The 16,232-nt window shown below is 32.1% G+C and overlaps 1 protein-coding gene across 1 annotated transcript; it reads left to right on the top strand.

Moving 5' to 3' along the window:
• The first annotated feature begins 3,147 nt into the window (after window positions 1-3,147).
• Window positions 3,148-15,877, top strand: LOC132718952 (GPN-loop GTPase 2-like). The gene is made up of 7 exons (XM_060702665.1): window positions 3,148-3,286; window positions 4,220-4,336; window positions 5,077-5,247; window positions 6,440-6,600; window positions 10,302-10,482; window positions 11,379-11,477; window positions 15,561-15,877. Exons 2-7 carry the CDS (start codon window positions 4,244-4,246, stop codon window positions 15,804-15,806), a joined length of 951 nt encoding a protein of 316 aa, XP_060558648.1. The 5' UTR covers window positions 3,148-3,286; window positions 4,220-4,243; the 3' UTR covers window positions 15,807-15,877.
• The last annotated feature ends 355 nt before the right edge of the window (window positions 15,878-16,232 follow it).

The following is a 16,232-nucleotide window of genomic DNA, read 5'->3' on the forward strand; positions in this document are numbered from 1 at the left end:
ACATTATTTGACCTGAAATTTATTTCGTATAAAAGTTTAACGAAAGTAACATGCTCACAATTTCTTTTGTACGTTTGTCAGACAGACTTGCCATATAATGTTATTTGTTGTAATAAATTATTCCGGGAACCTTGTGTCTCTGATAACCCGTTGGTGATTTTTGTCAAACAACGAAATAAATAGATTAAAATAACAGAATACCATATCGGACACCACTATGAATATAACAGTCAAAAGTTAAAAAAAGAAGGGAAAAAAAGAAGAAGAAAAAGAAACACTATGAAAAGCAATCTCTAAATTATCAAAATTATCATAGCGTTGATATATTAAAGGTAATAAGGGTCTAAAGCTAGACAAACACGGGTTACAAAATTACCATAAATACGTGTATTTAAAGTAATAATTACATTATGCAATATCTTTATATAAATATACATGATGGTTAAACAATTACTACATGTACTTTACTGCAAATAATATAGTGTTGTCTAAAGAAACCGGACGTTTACATATATCAAGTATCCCATTGTATTATTAAAGGTATTTAATCAAGGGTGTAAATAAAACTGCAGTTCATTCATATAACATGGATAAAACAAATGCTTAACAATCTACAATATGTATTGATCGTTAAAACAAAAGAAAATTATACTATCTAAGTCATCTATATGGTATATCAATCATTTATAGTAAATATACACTACAGTAGGCTCTTTAAATTGTATAAGTAAAATAAATTCATACCTTTGCTTTATATTTCTATCTACTCCAATTTAAATTTTCGAACCATATTTGATACCGTATTTCCACTTTAAGTTTCAATTTTTATTGCAAAATTGTAACAAAACAATTGTTGAAAGTATAGGTGTTAAAGTTAATCCTTTTATTCTAAATAATACAAAGTAAATAGTTGCTAAGTTTAATGCGCACGCGCAAATGTTTAAATTTCCATTTAGGAGTATCCGGTAGCATTGGTCTATTCAAATGCTATTTATACTGTAATCTTTTTTAACTCTTGTTGAAAAGATTATTTTTGAAAAGGTTTACTGCGGTATGACAGACTATGTAATTAAAGCTTTTATGAATTACCGATAGTTTTAAAGTAGCGCTAAAGTAAAATATCGACAAATGTTCCTAACACAGCGTTTTGTAATCTATAGATTTCGATTTATTCTTTGATATTTTTTTTAGAGAAAATAAGAAAATGAGTAATGGAAACGGATGCAATTATTTCTATTAACAATTGAAGGAAATGAATGAATAAAGGAATTATCGAACAAAATATCATAAAAAGGAAAGAAAACTATATATTAGCGAGGAAATTATGAATGAATGAATGAATGAATGTATGTATGTATGTATGTATGTATGTATGTATGTATGAATGAATGAATGAATGAATGAATGAATGAATGAATGAATGAATGAATGAATGAATGAATGAATGAATGAATGAGTAACTGAATGAATTCACGAAAAAACGAAGGAAAGAACGCATGAACGAATGAACGAACGAACGAATGAATAAATGAAGGAAGGAAAGGACGAAGGAAGAAATGAAGGAAGAAAGGAACGGAAGGAAGGAAGAAAGGAAGGAACGGAGGAAGGAACGAACGGAGGAAGGAGGGTGGGAAGATAGGAAAGAAGGGATAAATGGACGGACAGATACCCGAACTAACGAACCAACAAATAATTGAATGATTTGATCAATAAACTTGATTGAATTGAATTGAATTAATGAATTATTTGATCGATGGATTGATAGTTGATTGATTGAACTTGATTTATTGATTGTTTGATAAAACGAACGAAGCGAGGAAGGAAGAAGGGAGGGAGGGAGGGAAGGAAAGAAGGGAGGAAGGAATGAATGAAGGAAGGAAGAAAGGAAGGAAGGAAGGAAGGAAGGAAGAAAGGAAGGAATGAAGGAAGGAAGGAAGAAAGGAAGAAAGGAAGGAAGGAAGGAAGGAAGAAAGAAAGAAAGAAAGAAAGAAAGAAAGAAAGAAAGAAAGAAAGAAAGAAAGAAAGGAAGGAATGAAGGAAGGAAGGAAGGAGGAAAGAACAAGTTAACGAACGAACAACATGTACATGTCCTACAGTATGCATGTTATGGTGTTATGCAAGCTTGTTCTATATATAGCAAACGGGTGCCGGATGGTTATTTAATTTGTTAATGATGATCAAGGGAAGATTATTTTACATGTATGATTTATTTTTATTTTTATTTATATACAAAAACTCATGGCCCTTAATGGCATAAGAGTGAACAAACAAACAATACAACAAATAATAATACAAACATGGCATATTGATCTCGAAGGAATTAAGTAAATAAGGAAGATGACTTAGTGAATTTTTCAGCATTATTGCACAGGCGCTAGTCACATAATCAAATATTTTACATAATCGGTCTATATATGTATATAAAGATATCTTTATATACATATATAGACCGATTATGTAAAATATTTGATTATGTGACTAGCGCCTGTGCATTATTGCTTCACAAACATTGCTAGCTTAAAACAGCTTGGAAATTAAACTAGGAAACCTTGATCGATGTGTCTTTCATGAGTAAAATTACAACATTTAAAAACATAGTGAAATTCATCACCTATTTCTTGCTTGTTACAAAGTGAGCATGTTCTATTTTTTTCTCTCAATACCAAAAAAAAGCGACCTTTCTCTATAGGAATGTCAGAATTGAGACATCTAAATATACAAAGAGTATATAATGTACAATGTAATTGCTAGATATAATATTACTTGGTAAACATAGTAAATAATGTTCTAATTTAAATTGAGTTTTATAAATTTTTTATTTAAACACTTAGGTCAATTGAAAACATAACTTTTCCATTTTTGTAAAAACTGATCACGAAATCGTGATTACATGTTTAAAGTTATTAAAATTTGTAACATTATGAGTTATCCAAATAATTTAACCATTATGGGCAAATGTGCCGAACTCCTGTGAACAAATCCTGCCATCGAAGAGGGTTTAAAGCATTTTAAAATTGCCATGTTCTATTTCCAAATATTTAGTTTTGTGATAACTTATAAATATGGACTTCTTTGTTAATTACCGCAAAATGAGTCTAATTTTATTTTTTATTTTTATTTTAACAGCTTTACAAGAAAGATGACTCTGTCAACAACCACAACCAATCTCCTACGCATTGATCTCCCCTTATCAGTACAATCTAGCAAGGGAGGTAATCACTGTGAGAAGTTTGAACAACAACAACAACGAAACGAAACATTTAAACACTTTTTTCTATTGTGTTACGTAAGTTTACTGAAATAAAGTAACAAATAAATGTTTAATTGTGGCTAACCAACTACAATATGTGTCACAAATATTAGCTTCATATTTAATCTTTACACAATGAAAACAATGTTTGTTATATATTTTCGCGACCAAGAACTAAATAAGTTGTGAGTTGTGTTATAAATTATCAAGATTGTGGTCATTTTGAGGTTATTATCGATTGTTTTAAAAATCGCTCAGTACAATAACTCTGAATAAATAGTGATTTATCTATATTTGTAAATAACATGTCAAGTCACAGATGACCACGGGCTGTCACTCCTGAGGTCCCGGGTTCGATCTTACACCCTTTGGATTTTTCAGAGACACTTTCAGCGTTTCCTACCTAACTAGAGGTGTACTGGATAGAAATCCAGGCAATCCAGGCATGTATCAGTGCTATACACTGGGCATGTCAAAGAACCAAGGGGTCTTTTCAATAAGATCTAGCGACTGGTTCCCAGATTCCCTTGTATCTCATATCTTTCTCTGAATTGATTATTGACTAGTCTAAAGTCATGTCTATGTCCATGAGGTTTGACATTAATGGAAGTTAGACAGATAGATAGAATTGTGCATCATCCATGTTAACAAATATAGATCTATCTTTCAGTTCACCAATGCTTAAAGTTAATTAAAAGAAGTTGAATAAGTTAAATAAAACTAACAGAACAAAAATTAACTTGTTAATCAAGGACTGGATAAACATTGTTATTTGTTTTAGACGTGTCATTCGGCACATCATAATTCATTTTCATGCACCATTTCTGTTTTCAATCAGATCACCTTAATGATTTCTTCAGATGAAAAATTGATTGTTCCATTATCGGAGGCCCAGTAATCATTAAATTACATTCAAAATGGCGGTGCCCATGAATAACAATTGACACTTAAAATTTTATTGACTTGCAGATTTGAAGATGAATTAAGCAGAGTATGTTTGGACAGTTGGTAATAGGGCCCCCGGGGTCAGGGAAAACAACATATTGTGCAGGAATGGTTCAGTTTTTGTCTGGATTTGAAAGACAGGTATTTAATAAATGATTTAATTGTAGTCTACAAGTCCAAATTGAACTTTTTAAGATATTTAGTGTGGTAAATGTATAAACAGTCTGCGATCATAGCAATAGCCTGCTAGTCCATTGCTAGTAGAATTTATGTTAGGTTCGTAAAATTTTCCAAGTCATTTGCCTGACCGGCCTGTATTTCAAATTGAACAACTTTTTTATAAACAGTCCAGGAAATAAACTTAGAAAACAATTGAATGAATTGTTATACATGATTTTAAATTTTCATGTCCCAAAAATAATCTATTATTATTTGTTGTATTAACAAAAGTTAATTTCAAGATTTTATCCTTAGTACACAAATCTGTGATTTTCAAAAATAATCTAAGTTTAAAAGCTCCAAAGGATAATTTTTAGATCTACAGGAGGTACAAATGTTATGTTTCCTTTGATATTGATACATTTATAGTAATATTAAAAGAGCAAAGTCATGTGACATGTATGAGCCGCGTCACAACAAAACCAACATAGTGTGTTTGCGACCATCATGGATCCAGACCAGCCTGCGCATCCGCACAGTCTGATCAGGATCCATGCTGTTCGCTTACCAACCCTGTTACAAGTAGAGAAACTGATAGCGAAGAGCATGGATTCTGATCAGACTGCACGGATGCTCAAGCTGGTCTGCATCCATGCTGGTCGCAAACGCACTATGTTGGTTTTGTCATGACCCGGCTCATATAATAAATTCCCTTATTTCAGGTGGCAGTGATTAATCTGGACCCAGCCAATGATATTTTACCATACAAAGCTGATATAGATATATCAGATCTGATTACAATCTCCGATGTGATGGACACGTTAAAACTTGGACCAAATGGCGGACTGGTATACTGTATGGAATATCTGGAGAAAAATATAGACTGGTTGAAGGTATTTACTTTTTCATCTTATAACATTGTACTCGTTCAAGGTATCCACTATTCATGATCTTATAACATAATTGTAAAACTTATATACTCAGTGTTTTCAAATAAATAAGTATTAAATATTAAATTTTTGTTTATTTGTTTAGTGATTGGTTTTTTTTTTGCATCCAAATGTTAGATTTGTTATGTGATATCTTTTTCATTGAGCCTAACAGTCATATCACAATACTGACAGGGGAAACTCATCTTTCCTTCCACACCTACAATTGTACATCAAGGCTACATGTAGGTTGAAAGTTTGTAAGCTCTATCAAAAATAAGCTACATGAAGTGAATAATTTAAAATGAAGATAATGATATGTTTAATTATTTTATTTGAGTGTAAAAGCGACATCATGACGGGGAAAATTGGTCTTTCTTTTTACACCTACATCAAGACTTCAATGTAAGTTTATAAGCTTAGAATACATGTAGGTTGTAAGTTTATAAGCTTTATCAAAAATAAACTGCAGGTAGTGCATAATTTAAAGATCCTGTATGTTATATTTGAGGTTGTTACCACACTTTAGTGAAATTTTATATATGTTACATAATAATTTTTATAATAATGCTTATAAAACAATTTTCAAACATCGAAGAATATGTAAAATATATACTGCAAATATTTGTGCACATTATGTGTAATCATTAAAATATATGAGCCGTGTCACGACAAAACCAACATAGTGTGTTTGCGACCAGCATGGATCCAGACCAGCCTGCGCAAACGCGCAGTCTGATCAGGATCCATGCTGTTCGCTATCAGTTTCTCTACTTGTCATAGAGTCTGTAAGTGAACAGCTTGGATCCTGATCAGACTGCGCGGATGCGCAGGCTGGTCTGGATAAATGCTGGTCTCAAACCCATTATGTTGGTTTTGTCGTGACGCGGCTCATATGTATTCATTTCTTATTGAAAAATTTGACTTAGAATTTATATAAAATAAATTTCTTATGTCGACCTCCCTTTAATTACATGAAATGTTAAATTTGGTAATATAGTAAATAATGCTTTTGGAACTTACAATATTGATAAATCTTAATTTGAGCATCATATTTATGATATAAAACCTTAATATAAGAAATGTTTTACAGGATCTTTAAGATGATGATCAAACTTACAAGAATTCATAGTATTACTTAAGATATTTGTTACAGAAAGAACTTGAGAAAGTTAAAGACAAGTACCTGCTGATAGATTGTCCAGGTCAGGTAGAACTATATACACATAACAATGCGGTGAGGAATATTGTTGCGGAACTGGTCAAGATGGACATTAGATTAGTGTCTGTACATTTAGTGGATTCACATTATTGTAGGCAAGTCATTTGTCTAAACATTCCCCGCTTTTATACTATTTATACTTTATTTAGTTTTGTCTTGACATACGAGGGTTGATCAATATATTCATGGACGCTATTAATAACTTAATAATTAATCAAGATATTATAAAGAATTTTCGCTATTTAGGAGAAGAATTTAATACTATTACAAATGTATTGTGATTTTAAAAAAAAATTCTCATTTTTGTTGATTATATGTATCGCCATAGCAACCCTATGCCGTACGAACGCTGCAGCTTAAAAAAGTTATATTTAGCATTTTAAAATACTTAAAAATTTGCCTTATTTTGGTGCGCTTCTTTAAAATATAAAAATTACGGCAACGTTCTTTCATATCGTTTATAGAACATTTAAAAAAAACAAGCGTCGCTACGATTTCTTTTGATTGTTGGAGATGTTAATGGAGACATGGGTGTGTCACCAGAGAGGAGCACGACATTTTTGGAGCAGACGGAAGTAATTAAGTCTGTGTAAATCTTGGTATGACGCCACAGCAGACTAAGGAAAACTTGGAAAGTGTATCTTGAACAAAAAAGGTGTCTTATTCATTTGTTTATAAGTGGCACAAACGCTTCCATGAGGGTAGAGAAGAACTTCAGGATAAAAAGAGATGCCACAGACCAATCGAAACTTGTTGCAATGAGAACGTTATGAGAGTGAAATTGAAGGCAGAGTTAAAGGGACACAATTTTACCAGGTTCCATGATTTACAGTCCATGGCATTGTCTGTGTTGCGTTCATTTGATACTTCATTTAATAAGAACATTTTCAGTCAGTGGGTACACAGGCATGAACGATGTGTAGAAGTTGGTGCTGCATTTTTTGAGAAGATGTAACGCCGACGTAACGTAAGTTGCGAATGAGCTGCGGCGATCAGCTTAACATGTATTTTTGAAAACTGTCATTTTGGATAAAATATACGGATTATTTATCTGAAACTTACACATCAAATTGATAAATGATTGAATAAATGTCAAATATAATTATATTAACTTTCCTTCCCCAAAAAAACAATTTATGGAGTGTGTCCACGAATATATTGATCAACCCTCGTACATGTTATTTAAAAATATGTTTGCAATTCTTTCTATCTATTTTAATTTTTCTTTGTAAAATGTAGTTATTGTAAAAAGAATAATGCTATAATTGTTTTTACTAGCAGAAGGTAAATGTATTTCCATGGCTTTTACCTGCAGAGCAGGGCTCAACAAATCCACTTGCCAACTGGCATAAATTTGCAAGTCATTAAATTTTGTCAAAACCTTCCCTTCGTATTCTATTTATACTTAATTTTGTTTGGACTTACATGTTGTTTGAAAATATTTTTTGTGATTCTATCAGAATATTAAAATTTTGTTATTATTTTTAGTCCCCTACCGGTTTACCGGAGGGGACTTTAGGTTTACCCTCCGTCCGTCTGTCCGTCCGTCCGTCCGTCTGTCCGTCCGTCCGTCAGTCCGTCCGTCCACAAAACTGGATCCCGCGATAACGCAAAAAGTACTGAAAATATTTTAATGAAACTTGATATATGGATAGATGGCAGTATGGAGATTATGCACGTCTTTTTCTTTTCTTCCTATGTTGAAAATTCTGGTTGCTATGGCAACAAATAGGCTGAAAATATGGCAAATTTTACACATAACCTGGATCCCGCGATACCGCAAAAAGTACTGAAAATATTTTTATGAAACTTGATACATGGATAGATGGTAGTATGGAGATTATGCACATCTTTTTCATTTTTTCCTATGCTGAAAATTCTGGTTGCTATGGCAACAAATAGACTGAAAATATGGCAAATTTTACACATAACCTGGATCCAGCCATAACGCAAAAAGTACTGAAAATATTTTTATGAAAATTGACATATGGGTAGATGGCAGTATGGAAGTTATGCACATTCTTTTCTTATCTTCCTATGGAGATTATGCACATCTTTTTCTTTTTTTCCTATGCTGAAAATTCTGGTTGCTATGGCAACAAATAGACTGAAAATATGGCAAATTTTACACATAACCTGGATCCAGCCATAACGCAAAAAGTACTGAAAATATTTTTATGAAACTTGACATATGGGTAGATGGCAGTATGGAAATTATGCACATTCTTTTCTTATCTTCCTATGGAGATTATGCACATCTTTTTCTTTTTTTCCTATGCTGAAAATTCTGGTTGCTATGGCAACAAATAGACTGAAAATATGGCAAATTTTACACATAACCTGGATCCAGCCATAACGCAAAAAGTACTGAAAATATTTTTATGAAACTTGACATATGGGTAGATGGCAGTATGGAAATTATGCACATTCTTTTCTTATCTTCCTGTATTGAAAATTCTGGTTGCTATGGCAAAAAATAGACTAAATATCAAGATTTCTGATTCTAGTTTTTAAGTTTTTTCACTATAAGTTCTTTATTTCTTAAGGTATTTTCTTTAAACTTTAAATATAAGTTGCTTGTCATCAACCACATCATATGTGACAAAGTTTACAACTCTAGCACAAAATTTATCAGAATTACCTCCCTTGAACTTAAAATTTTCATGAAAAAAAAACATTGTTTTTTTAATAACTTCTTTTTTTCTGAACACATCTACTTCATATAAATGTTTCTTATTATCACTCAACATTTGTGAGTGTTCAATACTCTAGCAAGACTATTTCCAGAATTATGCCCCTTTTGAACTTAGACTTTTTTTTTTTGAGAAATTGGTAATTTTTACTCAAACTTCTTCAATCATGATAGGATTTTCTTCAAACTCCCACATCATAATAATATGACAAGGTTTATAAATCTAGCATCCATATTTCCAGAATTATCTCCTCCTTAAACTTTTAATTTTTCCTATTCGTTCTTTTAACTTTCATTTACTTCAAATTCAAAATAAACATTCAATATTTATACCTTCATTACTAATTGTTCTTTGTTACACTCACATCATGTATGACATCGTTATCTCCTTTTTTTAAATTTTGCTTTTAAAAATGTTATATTTTGATAACAGGGATGTTTAAAAAATAACTTTAGAGTGTCCTTCAGTCCGTCTGTCTGTCTGTACATAAAAACTGTTCACTGTGATCACTTTTAAAGAACTTTTTTAACAAATTTACTTAAAATAGAAACATAGGTGAATGGCCTTCAGAATGTTGCTTTGGCTCTTACCGGTAGGGGACTTATGGATTGCTTGCAATACTATGATAATTGCTTGTTACTTTTGTTTTTGGTAAAATGCAATCATTGTAAAGAAAATTATGCGCCAATTATTTTTACTAGCAGAAGACAAAATTAATATATTTCCATGACTATTATTTGCAGAGTTTCAAATAAATTTCTATGGCTTTATACATGTACATGTATCTGTAGAAATCAAAGAAATTTACATGGCTTTTTATATGCAAAAGTCAAAAGAAATATCCATGGCTTTTTATCTGAAGAATTCTTAAGAAATATCCATTGCTTTTTTCTGGAGAAGTTTAAAGAAATTTGTATTGCTTTTTATCTGCAAAATCTAAAGAAATTTTCATTGCTTTTTATCTCCAGTAGTCTTAAAGAAATTTCCATTGCTTTTTGACTTCAAAATCTAAAGAAAACATGGCATTACATTCTTCCTTTACATTTGAAATATTTTGCTGATTTGATTTGAGTCAAGTTTCAATGACATATTATAATTTGCAGTGATGCGTCAAAGTTTATATCCGTGTTGTTGACGTCCTTGTCCACCATGTTACAGATTGCCCTACCTCATGTTAATGTATTATCCAAGTGCGATCTAATAGAGAAATACGGGAAGTTGGCGTTCAACATTGATTTCTACACTGAAGTTCTGGATCTATCATATATCCTAGATGAATTAAAGGTACTTACCATGATATAATATATATCTTATCATCGGATTAAAGGGACTCCACTGAGTTTTTTGACATGACTATACTGGAAATATATTTTCGAGATTTTTATACCATTTGTATGAAGGTCTGTCACCAATAACTTGTGTGCAAAGTTTCAGACCATTTGCTTGCTATGGTTTTTAAGCATTATAATTGTAATGTGCAAAAATACTAAAAAATGAAAAGTGTTTAAACAAAAAAAAAGATTTTCAATTTAATTCTGAGTATATTTCTTTATTACCTTTAAATATTATATTTTTCCTTTCTTTGTAAGATTTTAAATTTACATGTTTTTTAACTTTTGGACCTCAGTGGAGTTCCTTTAATATTATTCATATTTAAAAACCTTAAAAATATTCATTTTAAATGCCTTACTTTATGGGTAGTGTTTGTTGGTTCAAATCCTGCTTGGTTCAAGACAATATAGACTTAACCCTATATGGGATTAGGACTTTCTCAGAACCATTTGCATATTTATGTTTCAAATTTTAAATGCTCATAAGAGGTGTACAGATATTTGATAAGAAGAATTTTGTTTGGAAGTCAAAATACTTCTTTGTTTACATTTTCCTAATTTTATGACAAATAATTTTACATACATCGTTATTTCTTTCAGTTGATAACCATCTAACATGCTCTTAAACCATGATTTAAATGTCAGTTAACCAATGTTTGCCCGAGGCATAATGTGCCTTTCATTTACCATATGCATTTCTTCATTATGAATTTTGTACTGACACATATAACTCATTTGCCTAAGAGTTCTTTTAAAATACACATACATTTATTGTTTTGTTGAATAGTTCATTGAATAGTTTTAATATTATAAAATATTTGAAATAATATTTGAATGTATTGTTTTAAGGAAGATGAAGATTTTCACAGGTATAAGAAGTTGAATTCAGCATTAGTGGATATTGTACAAGATTACAGTCTGGTCACCTTTGTACCCCTTGTGGTAGAGGTAAGTCATACGTTATCTATCTGTACATGTTTATTGTCAAAACCAAATGCCGGTGCATTGCGAAATTAACTAAGCTGTAGAATACAATGTAGTATCATTCAAAGGGAATTAAATTATCATTATAAATTTTTTCATTTAATACTTGAGTTATCCCTCTTGTTTTATATTTTATTGGCTTAAATTTTCATTATGCGAGACAAGGCTGGATTTTTATTTGGAACTGTGTTTTGTTAGATTAAGAAAATTTAATATTAAATCACTGTCAACTTTATTGAACCTTGATCAGAGATTTAAAAGATATTTTCTCAGGTCTCAGGTATTTGATTGGTTGGAAACTAGCACAGAATGTACACTTGCTGATAAAGTTTTAAAACATTTGAGGCCTTCTAATTCTGCATTGTAGTATTGCAATTTATGATTAAAAGGTCCTATAACTTTGTTCAAACCAGGTGCCCTTCAATGCATTATTTCAGGCACAAACGAACACCTGAGTAGAACCACCGATGTTCGGTTAGCTAGCTGGATAGCTTCCTCACATCAAAGAATCTTAAGTCCCTGGCAGATTCAAACACTCAGTGGTGAGGAAGGGGCAAGTGGCTTGAAGTCAACAACCTTAATCACTCGGTCTCAGACGCCCCTAGAAATATTAAGCTACATGTACCAACAGGATTGTGCCTTGTCATACTAGGCTGGCCTAAGTCAATACTGGTGGCTAAACACTTTCAGGTTCTAGTAGGTTTAGGGCTTGTGTGATAATAATAGATATGTTGTACCAGTCCAGTCAAGCCCCATTTGTGCAGTTTGACCAATCTGAGTTAAAAGGACTCCGCTGATGTTTTTTGACACGATGGGACTGGAAATATATATTTTATGATTATACCCCCAAAAACGAAGTTTGGAGGGGTATATAGGAGTCACCTGGTGGTTGGTCGGTCGGTCGGTAGGGCGGTCGGTCGGTCCAGACGTCCGTAGTATTTTCCTTGTCCGGAGCATAACTTGAAAACTAATGGTTGGAATTCAATATAACTACATACAATGGTCAAGCACATTGAGAGGAAGTGCAGTGCATAAGAACCATAACTCTATCTCAAGTAATTACAGAGTTATTGCCCTTTATTACTTTTCCATTGCTTTCTATTGTCCGGACCATAACTTGAAGACTAATTGTTGGAATTCATTATAACTTCATACAATGGTCCAGCACATTGAGAGGAAGTGCAGTGCACAAGAACCATAACTCCATTTTGACTTATTACAGATTTACTGCCCTTTGTTTCTTTTCCTTGTCCAGAGCATGACTTTAAAACTACTGGTTGGAATTCAAAACAACTTCATACAATGGTCAAGCACAATAAGGGGAGCTATCCAGCAAGCTTACGGAACGTCGGTGGTTCTACTCAGGTGCCCGTTCGTGCCTGAAATAATGCACGGAAGGGCACCTGAGGTCTTCCTCCACCAGTAAAGCTGGAACGTTGCGATATGACCTATACTGTGTCGATGTGACGTAAAACCCAAAACAAACAAAACAATAAGGGGAAGTGCAGTGCACAAGAACCATAACTCCATTTTGACTAATTACAGAGTTATTGCCCTTTGTTACTTTTCCATTGCTTTCTTGTCCGGACCATAACTTGAAGACTTATGTTGGAATTCATTATAACTTCATACAATGGTCAAGCACATTGAGAGGAAGTGCAGTGCATAAGAACCATAACTCCATCTTGACTAATTACAGAGTTATTGCCCTTTGTTACTTTTCCTTGTCCAGAGCATGACTTGAAAACTACTGGTTGGAATTCAAAACAACTTCATACAATGGTCAAGCACAATAAGGGGAAGTGCAGTGCACAAGAACCATAACTCCATCTTGACTAATTACAGAGTTATTGCCCTTTGTTACTTTTCCTTAGCCAGAGCATAACTTGAAAACTACTGTTTGGAATTCAGTACAACTTCATACAGTTGTCAAGGACATTCAAAGGAAGTGCAGTGCACAAGAGCCATAACTCCATTTTGACAAAATACAGAGTTACTGCCCTTTGATACTTTTTCTTGTCCGGAGCATAACTTAAAATGTACTGGTTGGAATTCAAAACAACTTCATACAATGGTCAAGCACAATAAGAGGAAGTGCAGTGCACAAGAACTATAACTCTATCTTCAGTATTTATAGAGTGTTTGCCCTTTGTTCTTTTTCTTTGTCTTTCTGGACTTATTACAGAGTAATTCAATTAAACTTCATCAATGGCCAACCACATTGAAAGGAAATGCAACATACATGAACCACAATTATCTTTAATTGCCCACAACCATAACTCTATGTTTCAATTCTTTTACGAGGTATTCTGTTACTAGTAACATCCTCATTTCCGAAGCAGACTTGTGGGGGTATTAATCACATTTAGTGATAGTTCTAGTTTATATTGCATTATGATGTAGGTCTAGACCAATAACTTGTGTGCAAAACTTCAGGTCATGCTTTCACTCATTTTTTTCCAGAAAAATTATTTGAATTGCGAAAAAAAAACAACAAAAAACAACAACATAAAAATGAAAAGCCTTGCAAAAGTTTTAACTTAATTTGGGCTTAGAATATCACAAAATATGATTTTCAATTTATTTCTTTGTATTTTTTTTAAATTATCTTTTGAATATTGTTTTGTTTTTAGTTTCCCAGCTGACCAATGTAAGAAATTCAAATTTTATGCTGTTAGGCTTTTAGACCTAAGTGGAGCCCCTTTAATATTAATATTTTGCTATTGAAATCCCAGAACCTACAAATTAACATATCAAAATTCAGAGAAGGGTATAATAATAGTCAGCAGGGTAATCTATCTTAATGAAAGAAAAAATGTAACATTGTTCATTTATGAAGAAAAAAGAACCAGTTTTAAAGAACCAACATTTCTTGTGGTAATTAAAGAAATGAAATAATTAGATTAACAACTTTTCTCATCCAGTCTGAACTGTTCAAAAGAATTTTAAGTGAATAATTTACATGATTTGAATGAAATTAGTGCTTGCACACTAATCAGATTCTGGTTTATGAGCAGTAAAGATTGAATTCTTTGTTCTTTGTAAAATCAAATTATTGCTTTTTAATAACAAAGGATTGTTATGTAGGTCTTTAATTAAACCCTGATGCTGCTAAATTTCTATAATGGACCTTTCTCTACTTTGAATTTGGAACTGTTCATTAATCTTTGTTATGAGTGAAAGCTGCACCGCAAAAAAATATTTCAATAAAATCAAACCTGAGAAAAATGTACTAAGATTTTAGGAAAAGTATACAGGTTCAAAATTCTAGTAATAGTTTACATGTAATGTGCGATCAATGACCAATTTTTCAGTATTTATAATTATTTTTCTACTGCGTTACTAATGCAGTAAGGGCTATTTCTGCATATTTTGCCCTCTTTATGGTAATTTACATGGGTTGTAAGTGCCATTGATAATGTGTAAATTGCATTCTTTTGGTAACTTCACAATATTATACTGTTATATAAATTTTCAAATTTTCATGAAAATTAGCATGAATCTGGGACGTGCTGCTTAAAAGACACATTATGCCACAGAAATAAGTAAATTTTTGCTTCTTTAAAAAGGGCAAACATGAATTTAATAATGTTTCAATAAAGGTTTTAGAGAATGCTGGATGTTTGTTACCTGAAGAAAGTAGTGATAAATGTGAAATAATCTGTCATAAAGGTAGTGAAATATTAAACAAAATTGTTTTATTGAGGTAAAGTATTTAAAATATCATAGACTATGGGAAAATATGCAAAAAATATAATCTGACGTGTGTTTGTTGGTTGAAACGGCAACATATGACATAAATTATTAACTCTTATATATAAATACAAGACACTTTTTGCAAACATACCATGTACCTCCCAACACCTACCACTATGTCAGGCGCCAGGTGGATAGAAATCGGCAACCATTCATTTTAAGTACCTTGTGGCTAAAGAAGAGGCCATTTCTGAACTAGTCTTACGAGAAACATTCATCGATCAATAAATGCTCCCTGTGGGAAATATATACATGTACAATGCACTTATTAATTACTTTCTTCATTTTCAGGATAAAGAGAGCATGTTACGCGTAATGCAAGTTATTGACAAAGCTAATGGGTACGTTTTTGGTGATCTCGAAGAAAGAAACATTCAAGAAATGCTTTCATATGCAGCTGGTGCAAATTTTGAATACGACAAAATCCAAAATGTAAGAGAGAAGTACATGGACACTGATAGTAAACTAGATGATGTAAATAATGGAGGAGGTGATGAAGAAGAGGCACAGGAAGTGGTAGACGTGGATAATGGCTGAACGTGAAAAAAATAATAAATGATATTTTCATCACATAAACCAAGGCGCTGAAGTGTAATAAACACATTTTATCACATAATCAGAGTCGCAGGAGTGTAATAAAGCCATTTTATAAAAACGATATTACACTAGACGATATTACACCAGTGTAATAATACTTAGACGTGACATCATTTGCGCTAAAGCGGGCTAATGTTAGCATAACACTATTTGGTGCATCAAATAAAAATGACTTGTTAACAATTTTCTGTTTTTATTTCATATAATGTGATAAATAGAATATTATATTTGTGTAGATTCAATACTAAATTTATTGAACTCATTAAATTAAACAATATTATGTCGCCAGAGGCTCACATATTATGATTTTATTCAATTCGTTCAATAAATTTAGTATTAAATCTACACTCATTCAATATCCTCTAT

Source organism: Ruditapes philippinarum, unplaced genomic scaffold (assembly GCF_026571515.1).
Source record: "Ruditapes philippinarum isolate M1 unplaced genomic scaffold, ASM2657151v2 ctg6951_1_1_1_1, whole genome shotgun sequence".
Classification (NCBI taxonomy): Eukaryota; Metazoa; Mollusca; class Bivalvia; order Venerida; family Veneridae; genus Ruditapes; species Ruditapes philippinarum.